Source organism: Sciurus carolinensis, chromosome 2 (genome assembly GCF_902686445.1).
Source record: "Sciurus carolinensis chromosome 2, mSciCar1.2, whole genome shotgun sequence".
In the NCBI taxonomy this organism is placed as follows: domain Eukaryota; kingdom Metazoa; phylum Chordata; class Mammalia; order Rodentia; family Sciuridae; genus Sciurus; species Sciurus carolinensis.
This window is the reverse complement of record NC_062214.1, coordinates 98,398,844-98,425,690: the sequence shown is the minus strand read 5'-3', so window position 1 is coordinate 98,425,690 and position 26,847 is coordinate 98,398,844. Positions and strand designations below refer to the sequence as shown.

The 26,847-nt window shown below is 37.4% G+C and overlaps 2 protein-coding genes across 2 annotated transcripts in view; both read right to left on the bottom strand.

The window, feature by feature from the left end:
• The window catches only part of Pygo1 (pygopus family PHD finger 1), a 39,814-nt gene extending 14,053 nt beyond the window's left edge, over positions 1–25,761 (bottom strand). The window contains exon 1 of the mRNA XM_047538996.1: positions 25,638–25,761. Within this exon, the coding sequence (XP_047394952.1) occupies positions 25,638–25,686 (49 nt within the window). The 5' untranslated portion in view covers positions 25,687–25,761. The remainder of the gene's footprint in view (positions 1–25,637) is intronic.
• The window catches only part of Dnaaf4 (dynein axonemal assembly factor 4), a 128,812-nt gene extending 103,041 nt beyond the window's left edge, over positions 1–25,771 (bottom strand). The window contains exons 1-2 of the mRNA XM_047538995.1: positions 25,638–25,771; positions 6,155–6,195 (exon numbers count right to left, since the gene is read on the bottom strand). The gene's annotated coding sequence lies outside the window, so the exon portion shown is untranslated. The remainder of the gene's footprint in view (positions 1–6,154; positions 6,196–25,637) is intronic.
• Positions 25,772–26,847: the final 1,076 nt, after the last annotated feature.

Below are 26,847 nucleotides of genomic sequence, written 5' to 3'. Positions count from 1 at the left end.
CTCTCCTTCTCCTTGTTAAGTTGCTGAGGCTGGCTTCAAACTTGTCATCTTCCTGCCTCAGTCTCCCCAGTCACTGGAATTATAGGCATTTGTTACCATGCCTGGCTAAAATTTTTTTCTTCTCTTTTTGGTTTTCTTTCTTTCTTAAATTATTGCTTTCATTTTATACTTTACTCCTAGTTTTATTTGTATTTTCTAATTTTCTTTTACTTTCCCCTTTTATCTGCCTTAATTTATCTCTTTTTAACTTTTCAGTTTATTGTATATTATTTTTACTTCCATGATTCCTGTTGTTTACAATATGCATATGGTAATCTTCACTTGGTTTTTACTTTATTTCTATATTTGCTTTGCTCCTATTTGTTGTTGTTATTGTTGTTTTCTTCTTTCTACATGGTGCCAAGGATCAAGTCTGACACTCTGAGCATGTTGGATAGATCCAGGCCAGCTAAGAGAAATTGCATTTTACTCCACTCCAAACCCAGCTCCTCTCAAACACTGGTGGATACTTCAGCTGAAAAAATAAGAGAGGCAAAAGCCCCTGCTGATGACCTGGCCCCAGGTGGGCATGGCTAGGGGAAACCTTAAGACCCATTCTTGGAATTCAACATCATAGCAACAGGGAGAAACAATGCAAAGATTGTAGAAGACTGCGCCTATCAAGGACCTTAGCATAGGCTGCTCCCGTACCCTTTTAGAACACATGTTGTGGGGCCGGGGAGATAGCTCAGTCGGTAGAGTGCTTGCCTTGTAAGCACAAGGCCCTGGGTTCGATCCCCAGCATCCAAAAAAAAGAGAATAAGTTCTAGAACACATGTTGCTAAAAACTGGAGGAGTAACCACAGAATGCATAACCAATATATTCCAGAGCAGCCCCGTTTTTTTGAGGCCTATAGAAAAAGTGAAACCCCAAGGCTCTTACACTACGTGTGTCAAACCCCACTAATCACTGACATACTATAAAGTCTGGTCGGAATTAAACTCAACACTTCACAACACTCTGATATCCCAGGACACATTATGAAGAGAAGACTGTTCTTGAAGAAGACCCTCACAGATATCAACATGGGAATAGAAGAAGTGAAAAAACAAAGAAGCATGACTTCTCCAAAAGTTCACAATATTCTAGTAAACGATTCTTGATATTGAAGTGGATGAAATGTCAAAGAATTAAAATAAATGATGTTAAAAATGATCCATGACTTCAGAGGATACAAATAAACAGCTGACTGAACTAAGAAAGACAACGTAGCATATGAAAGCAATTCAATAAAGAGTCTGAAAAATAACCAAACATAAATTTTGTATATAAAAAGTTCAAAAAGCCAAATACAAAACTCAGTTGAAAGCCTCACTAATTGACTAGATCAGACAGAAAAAAGACTATCACAGCTTGAAGACAAGGCTGATGAATTATCACATTCAGAAAGCAATAAAAACAAAAATGATCAGAATATTTAATATTTATGGGAATGACATTAAAAGACCAAACATATGCAGGGCACAGTGAAGCATGCCTATGATCACAGTGATTTGAGAGGCTGAGGCAGGAGAATCACAAATTTGAGGGTAGCCTCAGCAACTTAATAAGACCCTGTTCCACAATAAAAAATAAAAAGGGCTGGGGGCTGTAGCTCAAAGGTTGAGTGCCCCTGAGTTCAATCCCAGTAGCAAACAAACAATAACAACAACAACAACAAAAACCCCACCAAACTTAAAGAATAGTATGAATAGATGAGGGAGTTGAGGTTCAGATTTAAAGGCATTGAAAACCCATTCAGTGAAATAATGGCAGAAATTTCACCAAATATAGGGAAAGATATGGACACTCGAGTACAGGATGCATTTATAACCTGAAGTAGATATAACCCAAACCGACCTCTACGTGACATATTATAGTTAAACCACCCAAAGTACAGAACAAAGATAGATTATTAGAAACTTCAAGAGAGAAGCTCCAAATCATACATTGAAAACAAACCCATTACAATAACAGATTTAACTCTAAAGGTCATGAGGGCACAGAATGATGTAATTCTAAATTACTGTCCCCAGCAAAATTATCCTTCAGAATTAAGGACTAAAACCCTTCCAAAATAAGTATAAACTAAAAGAATTCATGACCAATAAACCAGCATTACAGAGGATACTTAAAGAAATTCTACACATACAAAGGGAAGCAAGATAAATAAAATCACAAGAGTACAGGAAAAAATTAATTGCTCTAGAAAAGTGGATATGCAAATGAGAATTAAGAAAGAATCAAACACTAACAAAGTAGGCCATCAAATCTCTAAGATGAATAAGGAAAAAAGAAACAAACATAGGTTACTCAACGTTAGGGCAGTCTGAGCAGCTGTATGGGGGTGGGGCATCAAGCAGCTCGAGCAAGCCAAAGCACAACCAATCAGACGCAGGCAGATAAACCCTAGTGGTGTCTTGCATCCCCCACCAATTCCAGACTACAAAGCCCTTGGAAGGCCCAGCCCTCCACCCTGGCCTTTCACTCTGGAGGACTGGTGAATCTTGCCTGAGGGCCAAACCCCAATAAAACCTTGTTCAGCCACCTGACTCCTTTCTGGTCACCCCCATCTGTCCTTACACTCCAAACAACCCGAAGAAAAAATTAACAAAATAGCAGTTGTACATATCTTCTAAAAGCTCAGGAAATAAAAGCAAGATTTGACTAACTGGATTATATCAAATTAAAAAGTTTCTGCACAGCAAAGGATATAATCAACTAGGTGAAGAGAAAATCTTTTCCAGATATTCATCTGACAAAGAACTCATATCCAGAATACAAAAGAACTCAAACTTAACAAAAAAGTAAATTAATAAATGGGCAAATGATCTGAACTGAAACTTCTTAAAAGAAGAAATACAAATGAACTGTAAATATATTTAAAAAAACTCAATATCTTTAGCTATGAGAGAAATGCAAATCAAAACTTGATTGAGTTTCCATCTCATCATAGTCAGAATGGCCACTATCCAGAAAACAAAAAATAACAAATGCTGGTAAGGATGTGGAGAAAAAAGAACCTTTATACACTACCAGTAGAAATGTAAATTAGTAAGTTACTTTGTTTATTTTGTTGTTGTTGTTGTTGTAGATGGACACGAAACCTTTATTTATTTATTTTTATGTGGTACTGAGGATCAAACCCAGGGCCTCCACATGCTAGGCAAGCACTCCACCACTAAGCCACAACCCCAGCCCTAGTAAGGCACTTTGGATAACAGTATGAAGCTTCCTCTAAAAATAGATCCATCATACAATCTAGTCATATCATTTATGAGTATATGCCCTAAGGAAATGAAGTAAGCATACAAAGAGATACCTGCAAAACAATTTTTATTGCAACACTATTCACAGCATCCAAGATAAGGAAACAGCCTAGATGCTGTCAACAGATGGATTAAAAAATATGTGTGCATACACATCCCCCCACACACACAACCAAAGAAGTTTTATTCAACCATAAAGAAGAATGGAATCACATCATTTGTAGGAAAATGGATGGAAATGAAGGCTATCATGTTAAGCAAAATTAGCCAGACACACAAAGGTGTAAGAATCACATGTTTTCTCTCATTTGTGGAAACTAAAAAAGTAAAATAACAATGAAAGTAGACAACCTATTAGGGAAAGGTAGAGAGAAGAATAAGAAAAAGGAATAGGGAAGTTGTATATGATCATAGCACAATATATGCATGTATGGAAATGTCACAATGAAATCCAATAATTTGTACAATTAATATAATTTATTTCTTAAAAACCCAGGGCTGGGGAGATAGCTCAGTCGGTACAGTGCTTGCCTTGCAAGCACAAGGCCCTGGGTTCGATCCCCAGCACTACAAAAAAAAAAAAAAAAAAAAAAAAAATACAAAGACATCAAAGAAAAAAATAACTAAAGAACAACAACTCTTAGGAATACAGATGTAAAAATTCTCAACAAAATACTAACAAGGGACTGGAGGTGTGGCTCAGTGGTAGAGCACTTGCCTGGCATGTGTGAGGCACTGGGTTCAATTATTACCACATATAAATAAAATAAAAGATCTACTGACAACTAAAAATTATTTTTTTTAAATATTAATAAACTGAATTCAGCAGCATATCTAAAGAAGAACACACTGAGACTGAATTTTTCCTAGACATGTAAGGTTGATTCAACAAATGAAAAATTAACCATGTATTATTCTATAGTAATAGAACAAAGGGATAAAAACCCACACATGATCATCTCACTAGAAACAGAAAACCATTTCACAAAACTCAACATCTCTACATGACAAAAAAAAAAAAAAAAAAAAAAAAAAAAAAAATCAACAAACTACGAAGAGAAGGGGACTTCCTCATACTAATAAGGGGTACCCACAAAAAACTCACAGCTAACATCACCCTTGAGGGTAAAAAACTAAAAGCTGTCCCTCTAAGGTTAGGAACAAGACAAGATGCCTGGTATTCAACATTATAATAAAAGTTCTAGCTGGAACAATTAGGTAAGAAAAAGAAATAAAGGTCTTCCAGATTGGAAAGAAAGAAATAAAATTATTCTGTTTGAAATAACATGAGCTTACCTATTTCTATTTCTATAAACAAGCAATGAATAATTCAAAAATGAAATTAAGAAAACAATTCCCTTTATAGTAACATATAAACTAATAAAATGAGAATAAATTTAACCAAGTTGGTCAAAGATTTCTATACTGCAATATAAAACATTGTTGCAAGAAATTAAAGACAATCTAACTTCAGAGAAAGATATTCTGTGTTCATGGATTAACTATGTTAAAATGGCAAAACTCTCCAAACTCTCTGATTCATTGCTATATCTACCAAAATTCTGCTTTTTTTTTTTTTTGGTAGAAATGGATAAGCTGTTCTGAAAATTCAGAGGGAAAAAGCAAGATAGACAGAATAATTAAAACAATCTTGAGGGGGAAAAAAAGGAACAAATGTGAAAGAATAACCTTCCTAATTTGAAATCTTATTATGAAGGTACAGTAATCAAAATAGCAAGATACTGGCATAAAGAACAACATAGAGATCAATGTATGGATCTGAGCATCCAGAAATAAACCCACAAAATTATGGGCAATTGATTTTGACAAAGGAGTCAAGATAATTTCAGGGGGAGAGCACAGTCTCTAAAAGAAACACCTGAATATCTGTCACATGCAGAAATTATTTTCTGGCCAGCTGCAGTGGTGTGTGCCTGTAGTCCCAAATACTAGGGAGGGTGACTTGAGTCAGCAAGTTAAGATCAGTTTGGGCAACATGGCAAGATTCTATCTCAAACACACAAATAAACAATAAGACCCCAAAACAATTCATTTTAAATGGATCAAAGACTTAAACATGAGATAAAACTACAAAACAGAGGAATCAAGTTATAAATTTTCATGACCTTAAATTAGGCAACAATTTTTAGTCACGATACCCAAAGCACAGAAACAAAAGAAAAAGTAGATAAATAAACTTCATCAAAATTAAAAAACTTTTGGTACCAAGAACAGTATCAAGAAAATGAAAAGACAATCCACACAATGGGAGAAAATATTTGTAAATTATATATCTGTTAGGAGTCTAGTATATACATAAAGAATTCTTACAACTCAACAAAACCAAATAACTCAACTAAAATTGCCCAAAGTGTATGTACAGCCATTTTTCCAAAGAATATAAATGAAAGGCAAATAAGCACATGAAAAGATGCTCAGCATAGTGGAAATGCAAATCAAACACACTCTTTACACTTTTGAAATGGCACTTCGAACCCAATAAGATGGCTGTAATCAAAAAGATAAAAGTGTTAGCAGGGATATGAAAAAATTTATAGTTAAATGTAAAGCTACCATATGATCCAGCAATTCCTCTCCTAGGTATACAACCAAGAGAATTGAAAACCTGTTTGAACAAAACTTTTTTTTATAAAAGTGTTCACAATATTACTCATAATAGCCAAAAATAAAAAAGGAAACAACCCAATGTCTATCAACCAGTGAATGGATAAACAAAATATGGTGTGTCCAGACAACAGATTCTTCAGTCATAAAAGGGAATGAAAATAATGATACATGCTATAACATGATAAACCTAGAAAATACCACCCTAAATGAAAGAAACCAGACACAAAAGACCACATACCTTATGATTCCATTCATAAGAAATGCTCAGAATAGGAAAATCTACAGAGACAGAAATAGATTAATGGTTGCCAGGCCTTTGGGGAAAAGGCCTTTGGGGAAAGGGGGAAATTAGGAGGCACAAGGTTTCTTTTTAAAGCAATAAAATAGTCTGGAATTAGAAAGTAATGAGGGTTGTACAATATTGCAAATACACTAAAAACTACTGAAATGTATACTATAAAATAGTTTGGTAAATTTTACATTATGTGAATTTTATTTCAATTAAAATTTAATCAGTAGAGGAAAGGGGTAGGAGGGGGGAGGGAGGGGGAAATGCTGGGCGGTGATATTGGTCAAATTATATTGTTATACTGTGGGCATGTATAAATAAGCAACAGCAAATCCCATCAATATGTACCGATAAAAAATGTGGGAAAAAAGAAAAATTTAAAACAATCATTATTATCTCTTAGTCTATAATTCAGAGATCAAAAATCAGGATGGGTTTTCTGGTCAGAATATCAAACCAAAATCAAGATGTCAGTATTGTTGAGTTTTTATCTGGAGGCCCTGAGGGAAAGCTGTTCCCAAGCTCATTCCTGCTTGTGATCAAATTCAGTTCCTCTTGGTTATAGGACTAAGATTCTATTCTGCTTGTCTGTCCATTTTTAGTTCCTAGAGACTAGATTTCTTGACTTAAAGTTCTCTCCACTTTCCAGTCAGAAATGGTGTTATCAAAATCTTCATGTGTTTCATGAAGTAGTCTCTGAATGCCTCTTCTCCAAACAGCTGTGGGTAATTCTCTACTCTTACTGAGCTCATGGGAATAGGTCATATCCGCCCAGATAACCAATCTACCTTAAGGTAAACTGTGTCATATGATGTAACCTAATCAAAGGATTAAAATCCATGAAATTTACAGTCCTGGAGCCTCTATACACACTAGCAGGATAGGATAATTTAGCAGACATCTTAACCACTGATAATCAAAGTTCGGCTTTACGGATTCGTTAGGGAATGCAAAATGGTGATATTTGCATTCATTCATTCTTCTGGTACTGGGAATTCAACCCAGGGTCACTCTACCACTGCATTAAACCCCCTTTTTATTTTGAGACAGGATGTCTCTAAGTTGCTTGGTTGGACTCAAACTTGCAATTCTCCTGTCTCAGTCTTCTAAGTAGCTGAGATTACAGGCGTGCCACCCCTGCATCCAAATGATATTTGCATGTATTTTAAACTTTCATTTACCTTATGTGTGTTTAAAAGACATCTGTATTTCCTTTTCTGTTTATTATTTTTTTACTGTTTGATTCTTTTTTTAGTAATTTTTAGAGTTCTTTATACACTAAAAAAGCCTCCATCAATGTGAACTATAGTTTTATGAAATTATATCTTGATTTCTTATCATATAGTTTTTAATACATTTAAATTTTTTAGGATAATTTTAGATTAACAGGAGTTTTGAAAATATTGTTCATAAACCCCATACCCAGTTTCTCCTGTTACACTATCCAAAATTTTTAAAAAATAATTTAATGTAATAAAATACATCAATATTTTATTTTTTTAATCCTGGGCTTTGTCTTGTATTTAGAAGAACTATTATTTTGAAAGAAAAAATAGTTCTCGTGTTTTCTCCTAATGTTTTTATAGCTTCCCTTTTTTTTTTTGTTCTAATTAGTCATACATGACAGTAGAATGCATTTGACCCATCATACATAAATGGAGTATAACTTCTTGTTCTGGTTATTCATACATGAATAACTTCACTTTTTAATCTTAATTTTTAATTGTGACAAAGCACATTACATAAAATTAGTCTCAACCATTTTAAAGAGTACAGTTCAATAACATTAGCCATTATTCACATTATTGTGCAACAAATCTTGAGAACTTTCATTTTGCAAAAGTGAAATTCTATACCCATTAAGCAGTAACTCCCCATATTCCTCCTTCATCCACTGGTAACCACTGTTGTACTTTCAATTTTTACAAATTTGACTATTACAGATATCTCCTAAAATGGAAAAATAACTATTTGTCTTTTGTTACTGGCTTATTTCACCTATTTCACTTAGAATAATGTCCCTCTTGGACATGTGGGTCGCCTCCACATTTTGGCTATTATGAATCATGCTGCTATGAATATGAGGGTACAAACATCTCTTCAAGATTCTGCTTTCAATTCTTCTGGTTACATACATAGCAGTGGAATTGCTATATCTTATGGTAATTCTATTTTTAATTTTCCTATTTAATTTTTAATTTTCCATAGTATGGTTTCATTTCTGTTATATCTTTGCTCCACATGGAATTTATTTTGGGGGAAATAAGTAAGGTAAAAACAATATTATTTAAAAAAAATTTTTTAGACCTTTATTTCTTCAGCTCACCTTTATTTAATTTATTTTTATGTGGTGCTGAGGATCAAACCCAGTGCCTCACACATGCTAGGCAAGTGCTCTGCCACTGAGTCACAACTGCAGCCCCAAAACAATATTACTTTGTTCTGGATGGCAAGCTGAATAGACTACCTTTTCATTTGTTAAAAGTCTTCCTCTGTGTCCCTCAATAGGGCATTTTAAAAGATTTATATATATATATATATATATATATATATATATATATATATATATTCAACATGACCACTATCAAAACTCAATGGCATTTCTCTCAGGAAAAAAAAAAAATCCCCAAATTCATATGGAACCACAGAAGACCATAAATAGTCAAAACGATCTTGAGAAAGAAATAAAGCTGGAGGCATTACATTTCCTGATTTCAAAATATATTACAAAATGAAAGTAATCAAAACAGTATGGTACTAGCATAAAAACAGATGTATGGACCAATAAACAGAATTGAGAGGCCAGAAATAAACCAACATATACACATTCAACGAATATTTGACAAGAGCACCAAGAATACATCACAGGGAAAGAACACTATCTTCAACAAATGGTGCTAGAAAAACTGGATATCAATGTGCAAGAGTGAAATCTTATACCATGCACAAAAATTAATTCAAAATGAACTAAGGATTTAAATATAAAATCTGAAACTTTAAAACTCCTAGAAGAAAACACGGAAAAAATTCCCTGTCATTGGTCTTGGAAATAATTTTTTGTATATGACACCCAAAGCATAAAGCAACAAAAGCAAAACTAAACAAGTGGGATTACATCAAACCAAAAAGCTTCTGCACAGCAAAGAAAACAACAAAATGAAAAAGAAATCTATGAAATGGAAGAAAATGTTTGCAAATTATATACCTTACCAGGTAAGGAGTTATTACCCAAAATACATAAGGTACTCATACAACTCCATAGCGAAAAAAAAAAATCTTATGGGAAATTAAAAATAGAACTATCATAAGATGCATAAGCCAATTTCTGCATAAATATCTGAAAGAAATGAAATCAGTATCTTAAAGAGCTATTTGCATTCCCATGTTTATTTCAGCATTATTTATAAAAACTCAGACATGGAAAAAAACCTATGTGTTCACTGATGGATGAATGGATAAAAAAATTTATATATATATATATGTATATATATGTATTTATATGTGTATATACATATATATATGAAACAATCATATGTGTATATATAAAATAAAGGTGTGTATGTGTGTATGTAGCAAATATGTCTCATTTTGTATCTGCCCATGGTATATAGCCTTTTCCATAAGTCCTCAATAAATGATGGTTGAGTCCAAGCTATAAGACTGGTACAAAACTGAAGGAGAGAAAATTATATAGGATAATATTACCAACAAATGTTTACTGTGTGTCAGATATTGCGATAAGCATTTTATATACACAAGTTTACTTGATTCCCAAAGAATCCTTAGTTCCTTTCATTTTGTAGATAAGGAAACAGGTTCAGATTTAATTAACTAACTAGCTCAAGATCACATAGTTGTATCTTTCTGACTAAAAAACCTACTCCTGAAATTTTTAATTATGCATCAGTGATTCTCAAATGTTAATGTGCATAAAATTACCAGGAAGTTTGTCAAAACACATCCCTGAGCCTCACTCCCTATAATTCTGACTCAGTAGTTCTGGGATAAAGTCCATGAATTTGTATTTCTAATAATCCCTCAGGTAATAGAGATGTTGATCCATCAACCACATATTGAATAGCAATGCACAATTTTATCCCTTTTAGACTCCACTACCTTTCTCTTTTAGGTTCTATGGCAAACACTTTGGTAGGTACTCCTTTAAAAATTACTTTTTTGTTGGAAATAAACATACTCATTATGAAGAAGTCATAAGCAATGGATGTAAAGAAAAAAATCACCCTGTGCCAATTCAAACATACCATTCTATATAATGCTGGATCCCTGTTAGGTTGTGCCAACAGGGATTGCTAGGAGGAGACAGGAAGACTAAAGGAGACAAATGGATATGCTCTTTCTGTTCCTCTCAGTGGTACCTGGCCTCATTTCTACTCACCTGCAGTGGTAGTTTGTTCCCAGCATATCAATTTCAGTAGTTAAATACTGTTTGCAGTATTTCCAACACTTACAGAAAACAGCCTTGCATGCTCCTCAAGAGACACCTCAGTAGGTATCTGGGTCCTAAGTCGGTAGGGTCTCTCCTTCAAGACCAAGACATTAAACTCAGAAATCTGTGTTTAAACTCCATGATGCCCTGCCTCTTGGTTTATGTATTTAAATAATTTCAATATCTTTTCCTTTGTCTCACAGCCTTGGGGATGATAACTGCTTCCCACAGTTGCTTCTTCCATGAAAACTTTAGTATTCTATTTTTGCTACTTCAGTTCAATATTTGTTAACAATAATTTATATTCTTTGTTAAAGAATGGTATGGGGTTTTCCTCCTGACCAGATTCTGACATACGTCTCAAGTTCCACCAGACATGATCATCATTATTAAGATCACTCCAGACATCTAGCTTGCTATCTACCTATTTTCCCTTTTGTATAGATAGACGCACATACAATTTTACAAAAATAGGATACTATTTTTAAATAAAAGCATTAAAATTTTAACTTTATTAGAATTTAATAAAACTAAACTGAAAAATATGCTAAATGCTTCTTCACCCAGAGAAAATAATCCTCTAAGGTGAAGAAAAGACATCATGAAAAACATTAAGTTGTAAAAATTATACATTTTTTTCATTTTTATTTATGTTTTTAGTGGTGCTGGGGATTGAACTTAGGGCCTCATGCATGCTAGGCAAAGTGTACCAATGAGTTATATATGCCAAGCCCTTTTTTCATTTCAGATAGCATTTACTGACTCACTGCTTCAAAAGTTAAAGATAATATAATCTCACATATAATCCTACTCTTTGTCCCTATTTAGAAGGGTATTTTCCATTTCTAGATTCAATTCTTTTTTCATCTCTTTGATTACTTTTTCTGCTGTATTTGTTGAGAGCTCTACTTCAGGGGGCACTACTTTTCATTATGCTACAAATTTTGGGCTCCGTATCTGTTAGCTAGCTATTCTGACTTTACTATGTCTTTTTCATCTGCACTTAGTATGTTTATCTGAATCTTTTCTACCTTGTAACCCTCTCTATTCTGATCCTTATTTCTAATTTATGTATTTACATATTTTATTTGGAGAAATGTCTATCCAAATCCTTTGGCCATTTTCTAGCTGAAAGACTGTTTATTTGGTTTTGTTAAGCTGTAAGAATTCTTTATGCATTCTGAATACAAGACTTTATCTTTTAATTTTTTACAGACTGCATTTGGATTCATTGTACACAAATAAGGTACATCATTTCGTTTCTATGGTTGTACACGATGTAGATTCATACCATTCGTGTAATCATTCATGTACATAGGGTAATGATGTCTGTCTCATTCCACCATTGTTTTTTTTTGGTACCAATTAACAAAGGAACCTAAATAACTCACATTAAAACTTCGAGTTAATGCTGGACACAGTGCCACACACACCCCTCCCTCTCATCTCCTTCTACATAATCTAAAGTTCCCCCATTCTTCTCTCCCTCCCCACCCCCAATACTAGACTTTTAACAGAGAAATAATTTGCAAACATGCCTAGCATGCATGGGGTCCTGGGTTCAATTCCCAGAAATGTAAATAAATAAATAAATAAGTTTGTGAATATTTTCTCCCATTTTGTGGGTTGTCTTTTTCACTTCGATAGTATTCTTTGACACATAATTTTTAAAATTTTGATGAAATCCAATTTACCTATTTCTTCTTTGGCTATTTGAGTAAAACAATATTTATCTACTTCTAAGATAATAGCCTGCCTCCCTAAAGTTTTATGCATATATTAAGTCTTCCATTGCAAACAACAGAAGGCAAAAATGGATACTCATGGTTCAAACTAAAAGAATTCCTATGATTTAATTCTAATTCGATATGGCAATGCCATCTGGGTAGATGATAAAAAAAGAACTGACAGTGAGATCCAATTCATTCCTTGAGGTCATTCATTCAAATCAGAGTTAACCAAATCTAATTCAAATGTATATACTCAGTAGCCCACATAAAATGAATTGATAATTGCAGGCTAATAATTTTATGCAGTTCTACATAAAGGACATATTAAACAGAAATCTGTGTTGTTCTTTAATGTGAATACCTAGATATTCTGATGGGTGTGATATGGAAGGAGTATTAACAAGTCGTAAGAGGTCAAAGAATAAAGCAGGTATATAAATAAAGGTGCCAAACTTCAAAGAACTATCTTGCCTAACATCTGTCATGTGTATTCCATTTTAACAAGTAGAAAAAGGTAATTCTTAAAGATAAAAACAACTATTAATAAATTAGTCTCCAGGACATCTGAATTATCATTCACAGTATTCTTAAGGCTAGTGAATAACTATAATTTTATAATTAAAACACTGTAATTTAATAATGGGCAAAGGTACTTTTGTATATGTGTGCGCTATAGGATTGAATCCAGGGCCTCATGCACTCTGAGTAAACACTATACCACTGAACTACTTCCCCAGCCCAAAATGTACTCTCAATTGAATCTACCATCTGTGCTTAATTTCCAAAAATCAAAGAATTGCTTGTAAATACTGGGTGCAAAACTCTAACATTTGAAATCATTTAAATAAACTCATTATTTTCAAGTAAGCTGTAAATAAAACTACCTAAATTTCTCTTTTAAAAATGGAATTTTGGCCTGGTGCCATGGTGCATGCCTGTAATCCCAGCAGTTCAGGAGGTTGAGGCAAGAGGACGGCAGCAAGTTCAAAGCCAGCCTTAGCAAAAGCTAGGCATTAAGCAACTCAGTGAGATCTTGTCTCTAAATAAAACACAAAAATTAGGGCTGGGGGTGTGGCTCAGTGCTCAAGTGTCCCTGAGTTCAATCCCCAATAACCCACAACTCAAAAAAATGGAGTTTTGGCTGGCGGTATGGCTTGGTAGTAGAACACATACTTAGTATGCAGAAGGCCCTTAGTTTGATCCTTAGCATGCAAACACACTGACACACATACACAACCCACGAAAATTGCATTTTTACCTGGGCAACACAAGACTCCATCTCAACAAATAAATATATAATTTTTTAAAAAAAAACTGAGTGTTATAGTATTCATTTTTTATATGTCTAACATCTTCCCCCTCATCCTATAAAGCAAATCTTCAAGGTCCCACTGATCCCTATTCCCCATTTATAGTTCATCTAAAGAGTTAACTGTATAACACTTTCAATGACTGACTCTTGGTCTTACATATGTACTTTCTCCTGCTATCTATAATGCTGATGGCTCTTCTACATGATATAATCAGTAATATTGAAATAGATGCATGGTCATCAGGGTTAATTAAGAATACAAGCTATTGAGAATTTCTATGATCTTCTTTCTTATAAAATGAAGAGAAAGATCAGATTTCAGGGGAAGGGAAAGTTATTAACTTGCAGTTTTGTGGGGTTTTTTTGGAGGGGGAGTTACTGGGGATTGAACTCAGGCCCTGGCACTCAACCACTGAGCCACATCCCTAGTTCTAGCTTGTATTTTATTTAGAGACAGGGTCTCACTGAGTTGCTTAGCACCTCACCATTACTGAGGCTGGCTTTGAGCACTTGATCCTCCTGACTCAGTCTCTTGAGCGGCTGGGATTATAGGTGTGTGGCACGGTGCCCAGCATTAACTTGGAAGTTTTAATGTGAGTTATTTAGGTTCCTTTAATAACTTTGGTACCAAAGTTTCTATCTACCTGTTCTATATACCCATTTGCTGCTACTTCTGTAAGAGCTTGGGGCACACAGCCAAAAGGGACTGCCACATTTCTTATGACACTCTAAACCTTTTGTTAATATTTGAATTCTTCATTTCATCTCTTTATTCCTAAGTGCCGAGCACCCTCTGAAAGTACAAGAGGAATATAAGAGGGAAAGGATAATGTCAAAAGTGGAACAAGAAGTCTAAGAAAGAGAAGGAATTTTATCTATCAATTTGATCACACCACATTATGCCTGTCAACCTAATTAAGCAAAACATACTCTTACCTCTTTTAGCCTTTATAAGCTAGAAGTTGAAGTTGCATCTTTCCCTATAGTATTATATGAGATTCCAATCTAGTAAATGAAGAATTTTTTCCATCCAAAGATGTTGTAAGCTAAGAATTTCTTTGATATAAATTAAATTTCTTTTTCCTATCTGTAATTTTTACTTATATAAATGAGGAATATTTACTTTAGGTCTTCTATGTATTTTCAATACTCATCTTTTAATCTCACTTATCATACTAACTACACCGGTAGAATGTTCTTCTAAAAAATTCATATGTTGAAGCTTAATCCCAATGTAATGCTATTAACAGGTGGGACCTTTTGAGAGGTAGTTAGGAGGAGATACAAGATGGCAGACTAGAGGGAGGCTGCGTTCCTGGTCGTTCCATAACTCGGGTTTCAGGCAGAAGATATCTGTTTCTCTATGAAGCAGTCTTTGCTGCTTATTAATCCCCTGCTGTTTATCCGATTTGTCCACTATGATCACCTGCAATCTGCCAGCATATCGACTACCTTTTGAGTGCAGATTGCTCACTGACTGCTGCCTATCATCTGCCATTTGCCCGTTTGCCTGCCTCTTGCCTGCCCATCACCTTCTTATCACCCTGAGGTCCACCTGCCAATCGTCCACTGGTAGCCTGCAGACCTGCAGACGACCACACAATGCTAATGGATTGCCAGTTGCCTGCTGTTGCCTGAAAGTTCACTGTCACAGCAGGTTTGCCTGTTACACCTGTCTGCCACAATTTTGAGACAACAGCCAGGACCTGCAGGACCCCTGTCCGCACTGACCAAGGACTGCCTCCAGGACCCCTCAATCAGACGAACCACACCCCCTTCCACCCCCTGCCCCAACCACACCCCGCTTCCAGGACCCCAGCTGACCACGCCCACACCCCAAGCTGCAGCTTCCCATTTGCCAACACATTTGGAGGCTAGTGAGACCATCTTGGATTATCCTGGAAGTGAAAGCTCCCATCTTTAGGTGGGGCAAATCCCATTCTGAGACGCCTACTGAAGACTGGAAGCTCATTGTCAGGTACCTCTCATGCATCAGGCTACTGAAGACTGGGAGGTTTGAATACTATATGACTGTTATAGTGTAGATTTTTTTTCTCCTTTTTGAAATTTTTTAAGTTTTTATTTCTTTATTTTTCTTGCTCTATTTTCCTTTTACCTGTTTCCTCAGTCTCTTTCTCCCTTTTCTCATGCTAACAACCAACTTCCTTTGATTACACTTTCACTCTTTCTATGATCTAGAACTTCTATATACGCTTTTCTTATCATCCCATTAACAGTTACATCCTACACCCCTCCCCATCCTTTGTCCTCCATTAGAAACTGCAGACCTTATTGCATATCTTTTTGTTATCCTGTAGATAATAATTGAACTTATCCTGTTTATTATGACAATATTGTTAACGGCTTCATAGGGGTTATTTGGTTTAGGGCTACATATTGTCTGTACTGGGTGCTGCTAATACTGATCTCCCCCTTAAAGAGGAGGTTTTGGAAACTTGTAGGGTCAATATAAGCCTATAGGGGGGAAACTGAAAAATCCAAGATCTGCACTGCTAGAGGGGAGGATACAGGAACAACATGAAAAAACAAGGGAATAAAATGTTCCATACAAACCTAGATTCTATATTAATAGAATCTAGTGACAGCATGGTAGAAGAAATGTCAGAAAAGGAGTTCAGAATATACATAATTAAAATGATTAGTGAAGTAAAGGATGAGATAAGACAGCAAATGCAGGCAATGAATGATCACTCCAAAAAGCAGTTGAAAGAGCAATTGCAAGAAGCAAAAGATCATTTCAACAAAGACATAGAGATTCTTAAAACAACAACAACAACAACAACAAAAAACCAGAAATCCTTGAAATGAAGGAAACAATAAACCTAATAAAAAAACTCAATGGCGAGCATCATCAATAGAGTAGATCACTTGGAAGACAGAACCTCAGACAATGAAGACAAAATATTTAATCTTGAAAATAAAGTTAACCAAATGGAGAAGATGGTAAGAAATCATGAATGAAACCTCCAAGAACTATGGAACACCATGAAAAGACTAAATTTAAGAATTATTGGGATTGAGGAAGGTACAGAGATACAAACCAAAGGAATGAACAACCTATTCAATGAAATAATATCAGAAAATTTCCCAAACCTGAATAAAATGGAAAATCAAATACAAGAGACAGAACACCAAATGCACAAAATTACAACAGATCCACACCAACGCACATTATAATGAAAATGCCTAACATACAAAATAAAGAGAGGCAGTTAGGTTTACATTATGCCATTTGGGCTGGGTTCTGATGCTGGAATTAGTGGCCCTATAAGAAGATGAGAGAGATATCTCTCTCTCTCTCTCTCTCTCTCTCTCTCTCTCTCTCCATACATACACAAGTCCCCCTAACCTCCATATACATATAGAGGAAAGGCTATGTGAGAAAACAGCAGCCTATAAATCAAAAAGAGGTCCTTAGGAACTCAATATAATGTCACTTCCCAGGTACCAAAAATAAATATCCATTGTTTTAAGTCACTCAGTCTATGGTATTTTGTGATAGTAGCCCAAGTTAAGACACTGGCTCATAAGTAATGTAACTACATTATTTTAGAAATACTTAATAAATAATATTTCCTTTTAAGTGGAAAAAAGTCAGCTAAGCTTAGTTATGCACTTTATGTTGATTAAATGACACTAACCATGTAAAGTGCATGGCACACAGTGGACACTCAAACATTGGCCCACATTTCGCTTTCCTTGAGACCAAACTATACCAGAACCTCACTCACTATAGTTGCATAGCATTTAAAGTCCTACCAAAATATCTAATATCCAGAAATATCAACATACTTGTTGGATACTCAAATACCAGTTTTTCATTATAGCATACAAGTCTGAAATCTAATGTCAATTTATTCTATCATTTACTATGGGTATGAACATCTTACCTAACAGCTTTATCTTCATCTGAAACATGGACTTTTCTAATACTTATCTCTACTATGGAATGTAAATATCATGAATCAACCTGGGAATACAGTATTATATAAACTTCATTAAGCATTTGGCAAAATGGCCTTATGTAACTGAAATGAAAGTGCCACTATTTTCTTTTAAAATGCATGGTAGTAAAATAAAATAAAATAGAATGCATGTAGTATCCACTACATGATACCCAGAACCTAGATCAATCTGGGCATGTAATGTTAAATTCAGAAACTCCTCAACATCAGTGATTAAAGGTTTCAAATACTTATGGATCCTGTGCTGTTATCCCCAAAGTAATGATCTTTGTATTGCTGAGTAAAATGGGGTTTAAGGTTGCTTACATAGGTAAAGTTTAGGAGGGCAGGTATGTGGTATTCATCTATGAAGCAGCTATGCAATAATACCTTTGATAATAAACTTCTATTAAATAAAATCTCATTTTATTACAAGATCAGTCAACTTTTTAGACAAAAACATCTTCATAAGTCATGGGGACAAAGCCATAGTATTCACAAGTATTCAATATTTGTCTTTTCCAGCAAAACTGTGAAATCTAAGGTTTCTGTTAAATTTTTTTATTCACTGCTTTCTTCTGGGGGGGGACTTTAATTTCTATTCTCTTCATGCCCACCCTAATCAAAATAAGAATCTATTCTAGGTAACTTATACCTATTGACTGATTGATTAAATATATGTGAAAGTATATGTTGATTACATTACTAAAAGTATCTTTTAGACCTTGATTTATAATTTTAATAAAAAATTGAAAACTTACAACGGGCCAGACAATATTCTAAGTACTTTATATATATTAACTCATTCAATCCTTCAAACAGCTCCATGAAATAAGTACCATTGTTCTCATTTTGTAGCTGAGGAAACTGACACAGAGAAGTTAAATAACTTGCCAAGGACCATACATCTAAAAAAGAAAACTTGCGATAACTTTGGTAGTCAGGTTCAGAGTCAAAATACTGCACTATTCCTTGTTATTGCAACTAGCACATCAATAGAGATTGGTACCAAGAAAAAAGACCTGAAATCATTTTTGACCATGCTTTAAGACCAACCTTGATGGTAAAGGTAGTTTAGATCCCTTGTTGCCTGGGATAAGAATGGTAGAAAAGTGAATTTTATCATCATCCCAAGAGGGTAAGTTCTCTCTAGCACTGGAAAAAGTAAAGTTTTTTGTTAATGTTCATCAAATTAGATTTCAGAAATACTTGTTGATCTTCTAAATATATGGAAGAAATCCTCCCTGTAAAGATCTCATATTCTATAGGAAACAATTTTCCTTTCTCTCCTTGCATTTTGAAACTCTTAACTTTACTGTGATAAATATTACAAGATGAGCATAGCATATTGAGGGAACACAAGGCCTGCCCACCCTGATCTTGAGGAGGAAGAGTTTGGAGAAGACATTTTGGGAGGATTCACCTGAGCTGAAGCTTTGAAAATGAATATCTTATCAAAAGTGTGGGAAAAAAAAGAAGGCACACCTAGCAGAAGGAATGCAGAGTTTTAAAGGCAAGACAAACCATGACAACATCTAAAAAGGAAGTATGAATATTCTGGGACTGAAGCACAGGAGCTAAGGGACAGCATTTCATGGAATGTGAAGAATGAAGAACTAAATAGTAGGCCTGGGCCAAATAAAAAAGGGCCAATATGAGAGGTGGATTTTTATCCTCAAAGTAATGAAGAACCACTGAATAATTTTATAAAAGAGTAAGATGATTGAATTGTGGTTTTAGAGCACTATGGCAATTGAACACAATAGTTAGGATCTCAGGCCCTAGAGTCTAAGTTCTTCGCCATTTACTAGCTGGGCAAACTTGAATGTTACCAAAGCACATGTTATTTAACCTCTTTGAGGATCAGTTCCTTTAATGTAAAGCTAGAATGATAACAACATCTAATTCATATGGTTACTAAGAGAATTAAGGCAGGTAATCTACTTAAACCACTCAGAAAAGTACTTGATAAGTACTCAGCAGATGGTAGTTATTTATCATTAGAAGTGACAATGTGGATGGATTAAGATGGACAAAAGAGGAGATCAGGAATCTAGGCTACTATAAGAATCAAAGAGATAAAAGACACTAAAGATTGTGGAAAGATCAAGAAGGCAGTAGGCTCAAAACATTAAGGAGACAGATATTATAGGACTTAGGGACAGTGTTGGGGAATGAGTTTAGGCCACTGGACAAATGATGGTCAGGGATACTTGAGAAAGAGTATATTGGTCATATCAGAGATAGACACCTTTTGTTCAACATGTTAAAAGCAAAATTCAATTATGAAACCCTCATAAATACACTCCTATCTACTCTTCCTTGTATCTGTGACACTATTTTCCTGCAATTTTGCTCCTACCTCTCCGACAACTCCTTCACATTCTGCTTTTCAGGGTCTTCATTTCCCTTCTGTTGGATAGGTGTGTTTCCAAAGTTCGTGGTTTTGATGCTTTTCTCACTTTTTACTGTCTCTTGGGTGAGCTCATGTGCTCCCAAGACATTAATTAGTATTCACCTGTTTACTGATACTTCCAGATCTCTATTTCTGGCCTTAGTTCCAAACCATGTCAGTATATCCATTGCGTACATTGGAATATCCCAGAGGGATATCAATTCAATGTGTTAAAACCAAACTCACTTTCCTGATAATCTTCTTACCCTTCCCATGGAACAACTTTAAAAACAAAAACTAAACCTTTCCTTCAGACTTTCTCTCACCAACTTTTCCTCCCTGAATTCTGTGACTACATAGATTATGTTCCATTAAGCTTAATCCAAATCCTCCATAGACTCATCCCATTAAGATAGTCTGTATTTTATAGTCTAATTTTAATACTTTTATAACATTTCTATTAAAATCCCATTCTAAACTACATCCCTATATCTCCTATGTTATTCTAACTCTGATTAAAAGCATTCCATATGAGATGAATGCCCTCAAACTTCTTCTGCATCTCTAAATTTCCGTGTTTCTCTATTCTTTTTCTTTAAGACCAATCCTCCGTGAGTATCCTTGTTGCCGATTGTACCCTTCTCTAAGTTATAGAGACCCAATTTATGAAAACAGGACCCCTGTCTGTCTCATCCCAAACTACTAGAATAGTGAGTGCCTAGCACATGATAGACAGGTATTAGAAAACATGTACTGAATGCTTCACTAATTAACGAGTAATCCTGTTATCTTTTCAGTTTTTCCCTCTCCTTCTATATTGGATTCTTCTGTAAATCTACAAATAGTTTTAAAGTTTTTTTTTTTCAATGGAGGAAAAAAGGCACTCAAAGAAACTTTCTCTTGATTCTTTTCAAACTATTTGTTACATCTTTCTACTACTACACTTCTTTTTAGCCACATCTTCATCATTTAACTTTTAGCATATTAATCATCGATGCTTTGAAATATGGTTCCCTCCCAAAACTGCCTTCTCAAAATCCCCAGGGACCTCCTAGACCCTCTTCTCATTCCTTTTCCTCCTTACTGTTCCTGCTACATCACTTAACACAAAAGAATACAAACCATATCTTAAAACTTTTCTGTAGGTCTTTCTTGATTGCCTTAAAGATAGGTTATATGTTCCTTTATTTCCTTTAAATAATTACTAACACTCAAAGTTTCTGTTTTTGTCTTTTAACTTTGCTTCAGTGAAAAAAACCTTAAAACCATTTGTAGATTTACAGAAGAATCCAATGTAGAAGGAGTGCAGAAAACTGAAAAGGTAACAGAAAGGATAACTCATTAATGAAGAAATCAGCATGTTTTCTAATGCCTACCATGTGTTGGGCACTTGTTCCACAGTGTCAAGTGTCCGGTACTAAGCTGATGATTTCTTGAGGATAGGTGTCAAGTCTTCTTTTTTATTTTGGTACTGGGGATTGAACCCAGGGGTGCTTTACCACTGAGCTATATCACCACCCCTTTTAAGTTTTTATTTGAAGTAGGGTCTTGATAAGCTGCTAAGATTGGCCTTGAACATGTGATCCTTCTGCCTCAGCCTCCCAAGTCACCAGGATTACAGGCATGTGCCATCACACCTGGCTGAGTCATGTCTTAATCAATGTATTCCCACAATCTGGCACTGTGACTGCTTAATAAATATGTGTTGAATAAAGAAATGAATGTTGCCTACAGATCAACATTTAAGAGTTCCAAGAATACTAGAGAATGGGAATGTTTATTAAAATAAGGATTACAGGTGACATTCTAAGGGAAAAGGGTAAGCTTTGGCAGTATGAGGTGCTGTGGACAATTAGAATGCAGCATAAAGATATTATTGAGGGGTTGGGGATATAGCTCATTTGGTAGAGTGCTTGCCTTGAGAGCACAAGGTCCTGGGTTCAATCCTCAGCACTGCAAAAACAACAACAAAAAAAGATATTACTGAATTAATTAATATATTTATGCCTTCATGAATCTGACATTTACTAATGCCAAGGCAACTAAAAAGATAACTAATATATAGTATGTCTTTATGGATTTGTCTTGTAATCAAGAGCTGTGAGTTAAAGGGTGGTAAGTACTCAGGAAAAATATGAGTAAGATATTCTGCCACTAAATAGTAATTCTGACTGTAATGCTATAACATCAGGAAAAGTTTGAAAAACCACAAATCAGCTTTTTCTGGCCCACTCTCCTTTGCAATTAAGTCTACAAGCCATAATTTTCAAATTTTTGTGTATATAAGGAACAGCTGGGGATCTCATTGAAGATGCAAGAAAATTTTCCTGAAATCTTGATTCTGTGGATCCAGGATTCTATAGTTAAGAAGTACAACAGGTGATTATGATGCTTTTAGTCCATGGAGCATATTATGATAAAGTCCTCAGTCATTAATGTTGTCATAATTGGGTCAAATCTGAATTCCACCTATAATATGACTCTTTAAATAATTCATTTAAATTGAAGTATATATATGCATATGTATAAGCAAGAGGTTTCAAGGGGTTTTTTTTAGTAATACACATGAAATAAAGAACCATTTAAAAATATCTGTCTGTATACATCTGTGGGAAAAAACAATTTGAGAAATACTGCTCAAGAGTTTATGCCCTATAAACAACTTGAATGCAGGTGATGATGCAAATAAAAAGTTCCAGGGTAGTGAAGTTCAACAGAACTGTGTTTCAGGATATTCTGGTACATTTTGTGGATTACGAAATAACTTTAAAAATGTCTTTTAGGCTGGGGAGATAGCTCAGTTGGTAGAGTGCTTGCCTTGCAAGCACAAGGCCCTGGGTTCAATCCCCAGCACCACAAAAAAAAAAAATGTCTTTTAAAGTGTTAATTATTAGAAAATGACTTATTAAAACCGTCTCCATAAAATAAAAATATTGACTTTTAATTAAAAAAGTGTTTTGTCTTTTATTCTGGTACCTAACTCTCAGAAAATTCTTGATCTGACACCTGAGTCAAATCCCAATAGGTAAGGCATCAGACTTAAATGCAGCAGTTGGTATAAAATGAAGATATATCTGTGTTCTTGACCTACAATAAAATATTCATCCATTTTATTTAGAATTACATTTGGTTAAGACCAATAACTGAGTTCAAAGGTATAAACTTGATAGCTCTTTTCCTTCTTTTCCTTAGACTTCAAAGCAATTTATAATAATAGGTAAAATAATACAGCAAAATCTCAGGGGAAAAATTGTTTATCAGAAAGGCCCACTTCTTAAGGGCTTTGGCAACTTTTTTATTTTTTTGGTATCGGGGATTGAACCCAAGGGCTCTTAACCACCAAGACCCATCCCCAGCCATGTTTATTTTGAGAAAGGGTCTCACTAAGTTGCTGAGGCTGGCTTTGAACTTGTGATCCTTCTGCCTCAGCTTCCCTGAGCTGCTGGAATGACAGGTATACGCCACTGCACCAGGCTTTGGAAACTCAACCACAAACAGAAGGTTAAAATATTTCACCAAATGAAAGGTTGTGATATTAAGTCTTTAAAAACAATACTCTAAATTATGGGGGGGTGTTCAATGGCTGAGAAAATCAATTTCTACCTAAAGACTCTTGAGAGGAGATCTTGGAGATCACATTGTCAGTGTGTCACAAACTAGTTCTGTCACCCCTGGCAGAGACTGCAAACGGTGCCCCCATAAAACTAAGTTGGATTAAATCTGCAGTCACATTGTATAAAAACATCAATCAATGACTATAGTTCTTGATCTCTATATTACCAAGTCAAATTAAAATTTACCTTATTACTTACTTTACTTACCTTATTACTTACTTATTAATTTACCTTATTACTTAAAGATATTTACCCTTTTTTGGATGAAAGGGTTATTTCAATAGCCTCCTAACTAGTGCTTTAGCACTTGTCCTCTACAATCTAGCCTCTCTATACAGTAGCTAGAGAAGTCCTATTAAAAATGTCAGATAATCACTCTTCTGCACAAAACTGTCCTGTCCCTACCTCAGAGTAAAAGCCTGTTTTAAATGGCTCACAAGGCCTTCCAATACACAATCATCCCACCGCTTTGCCCATCTCATACTACTCTTCCTTCCCTTGCTAACTCTGTTCCAGTTACAAGAGCTTTTTTGCTCTTTGCTTGAATACACCTACGTGTATTTCAAACGCAGGGTCTTTGCATTTGCTGTTCCTTTTGCTGACGGTGCTTTTCCCACAGGTATCACAAGGGTATATTCTAAAGCTTCCTTAGGTCTTGGATCAAACATCACCTCCCCATATAAACCCTTCCACCCCACGCATACTTTTCTTTTATTTTTATTTTTTGGAGGGGTCAGTATCTGGGATTGAACTTAGGGGTACTCAACCACTGAACCACATCCCCAGCCCTATTTCGTATTTTGTTTAGAGACAGGCTCTCACTGAGTTGCTTAGCATCTCGTTTTTTGCTGAGGCTGGCTTTGAACTTGCCATCCTCCTGCCCCAGCCTTCTGAGCTGCTGGGATTACAGGATTGTGCCACAGTGACTGGCCCCTCCCATACTTTCTATCCCTTTTCCCTGCCCCCTCTCCCCCTTTTCTTGTATGTTGTTCTGGTTCTGTTTTTGTTTTTTGCCACAGCACTTACCATTTGACATTCTATTCTTTTTGTTTATAAAGTGTTTAACCTACAAGTGTGTGAACACCTTCTGTGTGAAGATCGTCTATTTTCTTTATTCACTGCTGTACCCAGAGCCAAGAAGTGTCTAGCACATAGTAGATGTTCAATAAATATTTGCTTAACAAACAAACATTACTCAGATTTGGAGATTTTCAGTCTGAACTCCATTGAGAGCTGGGCATGAGCTGGAAAGTATCCACAAATTTCCAGATGGTATGTGGCGTTTGTGAACTTGCATGCAGTATCTTTTGTCTAGTACCTGGTTCGGATTTTTCTTAGTAAGAAGGCAGTACAACTCTTAACTAGTTTGCAAGAAAGAGGACAACCTATCATGCATAAAACTGATTAGACAATTTTTCATAAAGCAATGAAGAAAATGCCTTGTGAATTTATATAGTTTCTTCTCTAAATCTTAAGGGAAAAAACTGAATATCTGTTGCCTCGGGAGGGGCGCGGGGGGTTCGTGAAGGGCTGGAAGAGACGCAGAAGCTAGCAGACCTTCAAGAGCGTCAACTCTCCTGCAATCCAACTTACTTTTACGGGGGGGGGCGGGCACCGTTCGAGGTCTCTGCCACGGGGGTCTCTTTCTCACCCTCTGAGGTGCCTATTGTGCTGAGTGTTGGGGATGAGGTGAGGCGGGAGCGGAGAGGGGTATGAAGGGATGCTGAGTGCGGCTCCAACTGCCTCCCAACACAAAGTCGCTAGGGGAGGGCTCCGTGCGGGTGTCTACGGGCGAGCGGGCGCCGGGGCCGCGCGTCCGGGACCGCAGCTCGGCCCCGGGGCGCGGGCGGGACGCGGGCTGCGCGGAGTTAGGCCCGGACCTAGCCCCGTGGCCTCCCGGCGGCCGGGCACGCGGCCCCGCGCACCGCACTCACCCGGGTCCCCCCAGTCCCGCGCCCTTCTCGGTTACCTCGAACTCTCTTCAGCGAAATGGGATCCTTCTCCTGTTCTGCTGACATTACAGACCGCCAAGCATGACTCCCCCCCAGGCCGCGGGAATTCGGTCTCTTTGATGCGGCGGAGGCGGCTCCTCCTCCTCGCGGGGCCGCTGCGGCTGTGAGGCGAGCCTCCGCGCCCAGGCGCAGCCGAGGGCGGCGGGGACGCGGGCCGACTTTGCAAAGTTTGGGAGGAGGACGAGGCCTCGGGGCGGCGGGGCAGCGTGCGGGGGCTCGCCTGGCTCAGCGGCGGCGGCCCGGAGCGCGGCCTGGGGGCGGCCCCCAGCCCAGGGCCGGCATGTGCTAGGACGAAGCCGCCGCCGCCGCCACCGCCACCTCCCACTCCTTCTTCTTCGCCGCCGCCGCCTCGGGAGCCGCTGACAGGGGAGGCAGGAGGCGGGCGGCGCGGCCCTGGCGGCGCACTCACAGCGCCCTCTGAGGAGGAGGTCTGCGCTCTCGCCGCTCCCGAGTCGCAGACACAAAAGCCCCCAGCCTGGAGCCGCCTGCAAAACCCGCTCCGGGGCGGGCGAGGGACGTGGCGCGGCCCCGCGGCTTCCCCGCCCTGCGCTCCCAGCCCCGCGCGGGGACGGGCTTCGGGGGGCGGGGGCCGCTGCCTCGTCCCGCGGCGCCTCCCGCCGCCGCCGCCTCGCGCTCCGCCTTGGCCCAGCCCCCACGGCCCGCGCGCGCCTCACTCCGCGCCGGGGCTCGCGGGCCCGCGGCCCTGGCAGCCGGGGCGGGCAGCGCGCGCCAAGGGGCCGCCCCGCCCCGCGCCTGGCGCTCCCTCGCCGGTCGCTGGGCTGGAGGACGCCGGGCGCCGCGGCCCGTGCGCCCGCCCGAGCCTCGGGGAGGAAGTGGCATCTCCCAACTTCATCGGAAGCCACAGCAGGCATCTTGGCCTCGCCGCCAGGGATCTGAAAGAGGAACGTACGAGGCGAGAAAACTTTGTAAGCGGGAGCTGGAGAGTTCTCGGCGGGCATGTAGAACCTCATGTTCACCGACTCCGTGTCCGTGGTCTGGACACCTGTTTCTGCAGTGCCCCAACCTGATGTTTTAAACGACTTGCCTCCTCAAGAAGGAGCGACGTGGGGTGAATACAAAGACGGACCCCGGGGTAGAAGCGGTGCGACGGCTGGACCTCACGTAGACCTTAAATTTTAGGAGAATTCCGGGTGAAAGTGTAGGTTA